This window comes from Engystomops pustulosus, chromosome 1, assembly GCF_040894005.1.
Source record: "Engystomops pustulosus chromosome 1, aEngPut4.maternal, whole genome shotgun sequence".
NCBI classification, from domain to species: domain Eukaryota; kingdom Metazoa; phylum Chordata; class Amphibia; order Anura; family Leptodactylidae; genus Engystomops; species Engystomops pustulosus.
Genome location: NC_092411.1, coordinates 181395800 through 181406272, shown reverse-complemented (window position 1 = coordinate 181406272; position 10473 = coordinate 181395800). Strand labels below are relative to the sequence as shown.

Genomic DNA, 10473 nt, shown 5'->3' with positions numbered 1-10473 from the left:
CTGACGATTGTGTGATATTTTCCCCAGGGACTGCTTCAGCTTTCTAGCTGTGGAGCCGGTACAAGCCCAAAGCATCAGCATTCTGAGGGGCATGGCTTATGATGGCTCCACGCACCAGCATGATGCCTCAGAGGTCAGGGAGGAGCTGTATCCATGTACTGCCCAGGCATACAGGGAACCTACAGTACAGGAGTGGTGGAAATCCCAGCTTTTCTTAGTGAGCTGGCTCATTAGGCTCTGCATCAGATATATAATAGGAAGCCACAGGCTAGTCAGTCATCCCACTTTTAACCCGATTTTATCTGGTTAAAGGGGGCGTGGTGAGCCATTTAGGGCAGGGTTTAGAGAGCCATCGGCAAACGACCCATCACAGCTCCTCTTCAGTGACCATGTGAACTAAAGTCTGGAGTACAAAAACTAAATGCCCAGCAGTCAGGATGTTTAGAGAAGCAAAACGGCTTTATAAGAGTTAAACACTTGTACAGGCGTTAATGCAACCTCTGATCAGTACCCCACAACATTACACATTCGTCTATCAGGTTCTTTGAAAGGCACCAGCACTAAAAGATTTCATAATGTTACCTAGCAATTGTAACCCTAATGGCAGCACACCAATTAAATCACAAGACATTTATTGCACAAATTCTTTATTCCATTCAAACAATGAACAAGAGGGAAGACAAGTTAACACAAAATTCCCTTTCATTTTTTGGCATTTCTTGGTCCAACACAGGTGTGGTTAATAACCTCTTCATTCACAGTGCATTTCAGTCTCCAACAAGCAGGAGACCATTCTCAGTCAAGCCATTATGAAGATGTCAAGGTCTCAATAGAAATTATTCAGTTTTGTTTCTCTTGCTCGATGGCTGTCAGGAAAGAGAATGAGGATGTTAGCACAGAACAGAAGCCATCTCTTGCCTGCCACCCAGGATATAGGGCACAGCCATGAGGAGATTGTGGAGCAGGGTGTGCCCGGTGAGCACAAGACATGAATGCAAGACTACTGCGAATACTAGCCTCTCCCAACCACAGCCATGAGAACAGACGGATGAAGAAGGGATTGTCAGCACCCACACCCCAGAAATAGACTGGTGAAACATGGAGGAGAGCCATGCCATCCCTCATACATATCAGGCATTAGTCACAGATTGAGGGGGCAGGTTATATCTGGACTTACTACCAATACTCCCATTGCTAAGCCCTACAAACCGGGATGATAACAGCGAGCACTAGAGACAGCCGATAAATCTAGAACTTACTCTCTTTTGTAGGCAGTGTGTTCTTCTCCTGTGTCTCGGTTTTCTTCAGTTTGGACTTGTCGAACCTGTCGATTTCTCCAAGGTCTGGTTTGCCTTCCATGCCTTCTACAAAGAAAAGACAATCCGGCTTCAGCACAATGAGAACAGCAGTCCCGATTGTCGCTGTGTCATCCCCATACTAAGGAGCCACCACCCACGCACTTGGAGAAAAATCTGTTAAATACAAGGCTGTGGGCTTGCAGGGCGTAATGCCCGGCATCCTTACCTCGGTGTAACACATGGGAGCCAGCAGCGCATCCCTCCAATGCTACAATCACCCCAGGGCTCACCTGTCACAATGTGGGACCGCAGCACACGTCTGTCAGCAACCCAGCTCCGCAAGAGGAACAATGGGGACAAGGTCCCGGCCCCCAATATATATACACGACCCAGCCCATAGGCCACGTCATAGCATCACATCATTGGCCGAGACAGAGTGAAGTTGTCGGCAGAGCACACCACGTGACACAGCCCAGTCCTACGCCCAAGGATGGGTCGGAACCGGGCACATGTGTTCTGCAGAACAATGGGAGCTGTGAAAGGGAATGGCGGGAGAGCGGCTCCTCTCATACCGTTATGTTACAGACACCCAGCTGGTACCCATCACTGACTTACCATAGCGGGAGAGTAAAATTACAGGGCAGGCTGCGGCGACATGGACTTGAGGAGATGCCATTGTTTTATGGAGCGCCCAGTATCTTAATGTGATACCGTTTACATGACTAGGGATGGGTTCACACAGGACTTCTTTATGGCGTTTAACGTAGCATATAAAGCGGGACGTGACTGAAGATCAGCAGTGTGACTAAAGCTAGAACTGGTCACTAATGACTTGTATATATTGCAGCAAAGGGAGAGGTTATAGACTCACATTTATTAGGCCGCGGTCACATGTTGCTGAGGAGAGGTCATTTGCCTAATTACATTATTGTTAACTTTTGCATTTACAAACGTGATATTAACGCATGTGTTGCAGTTTTTTTTAACACACAATGACATCACGTTTACACTGCGTTTTGTAAATGAAAATGTTAACAATAATGTAATTAGGCAAATCACATCTCCTCAACTATTGTAATGCATTTGAAACGCAACCAAATTGCTATGTGTGACCGTGCCCTTAAAGTGTTTGCGCCATACTGCACTGAAAAGAACGTGCAAACTCTAGCTAAGCGTGCGAGATTTCACATAAATGGACTGCGCACCACATTTATTACTGCTACTCGACAGAATTGTTTTACGCTGTATGTTTAAGGCCGCGGTCACACGAACTGCTAGACGTCCATTCATAACGCGACGCTAGCGCACAGGTCCTCGGCCCGAACGCACATGCGCTAGCGTCACGTTATGACGGACGCCTAGCGGTACGTGTGACCGCGGCCTAAGGTGCAGGGTGCGCCAGATTAATGAAGACCGTGCGCCACAATCTGATTCACTCTGCACTATTCGGGAAGTGTGCACCAACTTTTTTAGGTCTACATTTAACATAGAGCGTGTGACACAATTCTCTCAAATCGCTGTATTAAATCTGTTGCCAACTAAGCACTATCACACCCTTTTACGTGCACGTTTTTTTTTTTTTTGTCTTGTTGGCACAGCGCTGCCGCGACACAAAACTAGTGCAAAAACTTCTTAAATTCTAGTTCTTTCTACTGCAAAGTCAGACAGAAAACTGGTGCAGACAGTTTCAGGGTACAGTCACATGTACTACTAGAGCTGCGTCTACAAACACAGCACCAGCGTATGTGGCCTTGGCCTGATCGCATATGCATTTCTATGGAAACACGTGATCAGTAACCGGTGTCTTGCATTAAAACAACGCTAGCGGTACGTGGAACGTACTCAATGTTCTGTGCAGTGTACTGGGCAGCTGTAAAAAAATTACAAACACAGCACCATAGACAGCGGTTCTTTACTGTAAGCGCAGTGAGACTATGGAACTATGGACTATGTGCCGCAGGAGGTTGTTATGGTGGACTCTATGTACATGTTCAAGAGGGACCTGGATGCCTTTCTGGAGAGAAAAAATATCACGGGTTATGGGGATAAAACATTTATTCAAAGAGTCTATCCGGGTTTTAAAAATTACTGAGGGCAGGGCTGGGGAGGGCTATTTCAAAATAATAAACATATACTTACCTCCTCAGGCGGCGCCAATGTTGCGTACCACGGTCCGTTTGATCCGTGTCCCTTTGTTTACAGGGGCACAGAAGCCGCGCACAGGGAGCGTCCGGTCTGCGATGTGGCCGGCTCCTCCCGTCCGTCCCTATCTCTCAGCATTGTAAGCGCTGGGAGATGGTGTCGGATGGGAGCACACAGAGAAGACCGGCCGTGGTGCGGGACATCGCCGGCGCTGGACGAGGCAAGTACATGTTTATTATTTTTAAATAGCCCTCCCCAGCTCTGCCCTCAGTAATTTTTAAAACCCGGATAACCCCTTTAATTCTTAAAGGATGGACTTGTGTCTTTTTCCAGCCTTATATACTATGATACGGTGAAATTGATGAAAAAAAGAAGTTAAACCATTTTCCTATGGGCTGAAAAATAAATAATGGAAAATGTCAACTGGTCGTGCAAACAATGAAAATTAAAGAGGACCTGTCACTCTGAAATTCAGCACTAGGATCTGCTTACTAAAGTGCTAAAACAAATGCAGCAGTGTTACACTGCTAGCGTTATTGGAACTTGCGATAACACTATCTAACACTGCTGCGCTGTACACTAGAAACACCGGACTGCTCTCATGAGTGGGCGAGATTAGGGGCAGTGACTGCCACTAGACCCGCGGCACTCACTGCTGAGCTATGGCGCGAGGCGGTCCGGGGAAGAGGCAGTTCCTATTTTCTATTGTACACCGCAGAGGTTTCCGATAACGCTATCATTGTAACACTGCTGCATTTGCTTTACCACTAGGAGCTGCTTACTTTAGTAAGCAGGTCCTAGTGCCGAATTTCTGGCTGACCGGTCCTCTTTAAGCAAGCTTAGAGTGAATGCACACGTGGCGTTTTGAACACATTTTTGGGCCATTTTTTAAGCAGTCCGTCAAAAAACGCATGCGTTTTTGACCAGTTTGAATTAAGATAATTGATCAAACCTGTCAAAAACGGATGCATTTTCAAAAAAAAGCATGCGTTGACAGACTGCTTAAAAACATCCCAAAAACGCATTCAAAACGCCACGTGCACCATCATCCTTACTGTGCCAAAGTATGAAAAAGTTACAGGTGACAGAATATAGCAATGCAGCATCATTTTTTCTTTTGTGAAGGTTTGTAAAAGTATGTAAGCTACTGACTTAAAGAATAAAGGAGATGTGTCAGAAAATGTCTCAGGCCGGTGACACACGTGCCATTTTTGGTGCGTTTTTCTCATAGCGTTTTTGCATCCTTGTAAAACACATCAGTTCTACATATAGGCTTTTTATATCGGTTTTTGGACAAAGTGTTTTAACTTGGCATTTTCTCCCTTGCTTTTTTGAGCTGCATTTTCATTGCGCTTTTCAAAGCAGTTGCGTTTTTTTAAAACGCATGCGTTTGTAGTCTGCATTTTAAAACACATGCAATTACGTGCACAAACAGGAGGGAGAACAGGATCACTGCATTTTTCCAAATTCCAAGAGCTAAAGCTCCATGCTATTAATGCATGTGTTTTCAAGGTGTTTGAAATTGCTCCAGAATGCCATGTGCATAACCGTCCTCAAATGTTAATTCCACTTCAATTAACTGCATTAGAATATTAACTCAATGCTGACCACTCACTGGCTTTAGTGACTTTGCAGCAAGAAGTGTCTGCGCAAGTTTTGTGTCACAACTGCACTCTCCAACAAGATGGAAAAAAATGTGCACGAAAAGGAGCGTGTTAGTGCTTGGACGGAGTTTGCGACACATTTAATACAGCGACTCGACAGAATTGTGTCGACTAAGTACTCCGACTAAGCACTAACATGCCCCTTCAGGTGCACACTTTTTCTGTCTTGCTGGCACAATGCAGCCACAACACAAAACTGGCGCAGACACTTCCTAAATACATGTGTAAGCTCCAAACGACACAAAATTGGCGCAGACACTTCCCAAATACATGTGTAAGCTCCAAACAACAGAAAACTGGCGCAGCCAGTTTAATAGACCTGGCCTGGTGCACACTTCCCGAGTAGTACAGGATACGACAGATAATTGAAGAAAAAATAAATTCCAAATTTATGGCATTTGCAAAATGATTATGTCTGCATACAGGTGTGTATGAGTTTTGACCCAGAGAAAAAAAAAAGTTTTTATGTTATTAAACAAAAATTGATTTACTTTGTGTCCCCCTTAAAATAGTTAATAAAGGCCTCTTAAGTTTGCATTACCAAAAAAAATTAATTTATAGCCTGTACAATGTGACAATACAAATCTGCTCTGAATGGCACTGTCTTCTTTTTATGCCTGGCCATGTGCCCATACACCAGCTCACCACCACATGTGGGGTATCAGTGCACTTGGGAGAAATTGGGCATTAAACTCTGCTGAGCATTTCATCATTTAGTTCATTTTGAAAGTAATTGTTGGCATAACTAAATGTATTTTCCATTCTGGTGGTCTGACTATCTTCCTGGAAAGCAGAACATTTAAAACTTTGAAAATTAAGAATTGATATAATTTATTATTCCATGCTGTGTACTGGGAAGCTGGAAAAAAATTTCAAATGTGGAAAAATTGAAAAAAAAACGCATGTGTGAGCTCAGTTTTTACGACTTTCACTCTTCGCTCCAAATAACACCTCTACTTTATTTTTTGGTTCGGTACGATCGTGGTGATACCAAATTTATACAGGTTTTATTGCATTTTAATACATTTTCAAAAATTAAACAAATGTGTACGAAAAAAAAAATTGCCATCTTCTGACGCTAATAACTTTTTCATACTTTGGTGCAGGGAGCTGTGCAATGTGTAATTTTTTACAAAATGAGCCGACGTTTTCATTGCTATCATTATGCGAAATTTTGATCACTTTTCATTACATTTTTTATGTCATGTAAAAAGGTGTAAAAGTCACTGTTAGGATTGGGTAACACAGAAGACAGGGGAAGGTGTGCCCTGAGCTTCTCCCAACCTCTGTCCCTTCCTATAGACCGCCCCCCACGCTAAACCGTGTCGACTACTTGAAGACTCGAAATACACTGGATAAGTGTGGGAAGGGAAAACACAAACAGACTGACAAACATAAAACACAAAAGAATGGTAAACTAGCCGGGGTCACAACGAGAGGGTAAGTCAAGAGCGAAATCAGTAAGCAAAGAGTCAATGTCAAAAAACTAGCCGAGATCACAACAATTCAGACACAGAGCAAGTCAAACCAGAAGCAAGGAGCAAGTGATGAATGGGATTTCAAACACTGGCACAGGTGATTAGTGAATCTGCAATTTATGCAGCCAGAACCTGATAGGAGCTGGACAACTTCTGGGAATTAACCCCTCATGGTGCAGAATAACCAAGCACAATAGCAGGCACCATGCAGAGGTACCACAAGTCCCAGCAGTTCAGAAAACAACTCCTAGACAGCGCAAGGACGCACGCCAGAGACTGCTGGTAGCGGACGAGAGGTGGAGTTTGCACGGATAAGCGCCAGAGGTCGGAGAACGCTGGCAGAACCACCAGAAGTCCCAGCATTCTCCCCAGCGAACCTGACAGTCGCATTTCGAACATTTGGGCACCATTTCCCGTCTCGGAGGTCACCGCCCGGAATAACCATTTTTATATTTTGATAGATCGGGCATTTTGGGACGAGGTGTTGCCTAATGTGTTTGTGATTTTTACTGTTTATTATATTTTATATCAGTTCTAGGGAAAGGATTTGAACTTTTAATATTTTATTAATTTTTTTACATTTTTTAAACTTTTTTTTCTTAGACCCTCTAGGGTACATTAACCCTAGATGGTCAGATTGTTCCAACCATATACTGCAATAGTACTGTATCGCAGTATATGGCATTTCTGCACAGTATACGTTACAATGAGCCACTGGCTAATTTTAACGAATATGCAGAAGCCATTCAGCCTCGGGTCAGACGAAGACCTGAGGCTGTCATGACAACCTATCACCGCCCCCCCAATGACGTTCGGAGGAGCGACGATTGGAGGAAACATGGCGGCGCCCATGAAGAATAGGTTAACACCCGCGGGTCTTTGCTGTGATATGCACTGCACAAACTGCGCCCGCTACCACAAGCCCCCCCCCGCGCCCGAACTCCAGCCTGTTCTGCCCGCTATCGCAAGACCCAACCCCCCCGCAAGAACTCCAGGCCGCTCTCACTCCCCCCCCTGCTCAACTCCGGTCACCCCCCATCACCCCCTCCCCTGGAACTCATGCCTCATAACCACACTGCCCCGAACTCCAGATGCTGCATAACCTCCCCCCCCCCTGGAACAACAGACACCTGAGCAAGAGCAAGTAACATATGTATTTTTATGTATGTATTTATGTATATGCATATTATATTATAAATGTATATGTGCATTTGTATATACCTGTGTGAGGGCTTATTTTTTGCGTAACATATTTTACTTCTCAGTTATTTATTATTCCATGCCGTGTACTGCGAAGCTGGATTTTAATACTTTCGCTCCAAATCATTTGTCTCCTTTATTCTTTGGTTCGGTAAAATCACAGTAATTATATGCTTTTTTTATAATTAAAACAGTGTACGAAAAAGAAAATAGTTTCGCCATCTTGTGAGGCTAATAACTTTAGTGTACGGAGCTGGGGAGGTGTGATATTTTTGGTTAACGAGACGTTGTTTTCATTGCTACCATAGTTTCATAGTTTAAACGGTTGAAAAAAGACACTTGTCCATCAAGTTCAACCAAGGAAGGGTAGGGATTGGATGAGGAAGGGATTTAGGGGAAACAATTCTATATAACATAACAATCAATGTTATTTAGGTGTAAAAAGGCATCTAGACCCTTTTTGAAGCTCTCCACTGTCCCTGCTGTGACCAGTGCCTGAGGCAGGCTATTCCACAGATTGACAGTTCTCATAGTAAAAAAGCCCTGTTGCCTCCGGTGATTAAAGGACACCTGTCATCAGGTCTCTGTCACTTGTCCTGTCACTACTACCTGTTGGAGCAGCTCACAAGGATCCCATCCCAGCCTTTATCTAGTTATTTCATACATTATTCATTGTAAAATCATCTATTCTTTATCATGTAAATGAGGCTGGTCACATGGTCAGAGGCAGTGATGTCACCCCTGTTACCCCTCCCCTCTCCTCCCCCTGCTCATGTCTGTGTGTAATATATAGTGAAGCATGGCTAGTGTGTGTATGTCATCTGCTGACATGCTGCATCCTCCTAATATACAGGTGAGAGACACAGACATCAGCTACACATGAATCTGACATGTTCTGCTATAACATGGCTGCATCCTGGAGCTGCTGTATCTCTCCTAAACACACACACATGCACACACAGGCTGCAGGGGGTGTGGCCACCAGCACCAGGAAGCACATCATTATACAGCCTCACATCATTACACAGGCTGTCAGTCAAGCACTGGGGGTGTGGCTGTGCCTCCCACTCATGAATAGAGTGGACAGCTTGAATATGCTAATGCTTCATTGGACATTTCACAGGTCATTTACATACAGCTTTAGGACCTCATTGCTTAGGTTTACAGGCATGTAGAGGGACAATGAAGGGATAGAGGCAATGCTCTCTAATGGCAGTTTATGAAAATATATTTAGTTTAGGGGGGTTATTTTGCATGACGGGTTCTCTTTAAACCTTGTTTTCTCCAGACGGAGACAGTGCCCTCTCGTCTTTTGATTTGATTTAATCTGAAACAACTTACCACCATATTTTTTGTATGGACCATTCATATATTTATATAAATTAATCATGTCCCCTCGTAGTCGTCTCTTTTCCAGACTAAATAAATCTAGTTTTTTTAATCTTTCCTCATAACTAAGAACCTCCATACCCCTTATCATTTTTGTAGCTCTACGTTGAACCCTCTCCAGCTCCAGGGCATCCTTTTTATGGTCCGGTGCCCAGAACTGGACAGCATATTCCAGGTGTGGCGAACCAGTGCCTTGTACAGTGGTAATATTACATCCCTATCACGAGAGTCCATTCCACTTTTGATACATGACAAGATCCTACTAGCTTTAGAGGCAGCTGATTGACATTGCATGCTCTTATTCAATTTATGATCTACTAGTACCCCCAGGTCCTTCTCAACAAGGGACTCTCCCAGATTTACTCCCCCAAGGACATATTTTGCCTTTGGATTATTGGCCCCCAGGTGCATAACCTTACATTTATCCACATTAAACCTCATTTACCAAGTGGATGACCAAACATTCAGTTTGTCCAAGTCACCCTGCAGCCTATGAACATCCTCCATGGACTGTATTACACTACACAGCTTGGTGTCATCTGCAAAAATAGACACAGTGCTATTAATTCCTACCTCTATATCATTAATAAATATATTAAATAGTAGTGGGCCAAGCACAGAACCCTTTTTGAGGACTGCGTGACCTTTTGATAACTTTTTATTACTCTTTTATGTGATAATACACCAAACAATATGTGGAGGTGGTTGTTAGGGCAAAACACACCACCTCCCTTCCTTAACCCCTTAACGCTCTGCGCCGTAGCTCTACGGCGCAGAGGTATAAGGGATGTATGAAGAGGGCTCACGGGCTGAGTCCTCTTCATACAGAGGTGGGGGTTTTTGCATTTTGCACAAAACCCCCACCGCTAATAACCGCGGTCGGTGCTTGCACCGATCGCGGCTATTAACCCTCTAAACGCCGCCCGCAAAGTCGCGGGCGGCGTTTAAAAGACGGCGGCGCGCGGGCGCCGCCATCTTTTTTTCGATCGCCACGCCCCCGAACGTCATCGGGGGGCGGCGATCGGTTACCATGGTAGCCTCGGGTCTTCTCTTGACACGAGGCTACATGGTTTATGCAGGTTCGTTACAATGAGCCAGTGGCTCATTGTAATGTAAGACCTGCAAAAACGCCATATATTGCAATACTGTAGTATTGCAGTATATGGTAGGAGCGATCTGATCATCTAGGGTTAATGTACCCTAGATGGTCTAAAAAATAGTGAAAAAAAAAAGAAAAAAAAAAGTTTAAAATATAAAAAAAATTAATAAAATATTAAAAGTTCAAATCACCCCCCTTTCCCT

At 44.1% G+C, this 10473-nt stretch overlaps 1 protein-coding gene across 1 annotated transcript; it reads right to left on the bottom strand.

Annotated features, from left to right (window-relative positions):
- Nucleotides 1–630: 630 nt before the first annotated feature.
- LOC140069005 (thymosin beta-10-like) lies at nt 631–1418 on the bottom strand. Its single transcript, XM_072114352.1, has 2 exons — nt 1260–1418; nt 631–866 (listed from the first exon to the last, which is right to left on the bottom strand). The coding sequence occupies exons 1-2, from the start codon at nt 1357–1359 to the stop codon at nt 841–843; spliced, it is 126 nt and encodes a 41-aa protein (XP_071970453.1). The 5' UTR covers nt 1360–1418; the 3' UTR covers nt 631–840.
- Between the last annotated feature and the right edge of the window lie 9055 nt (nt 1419–10473).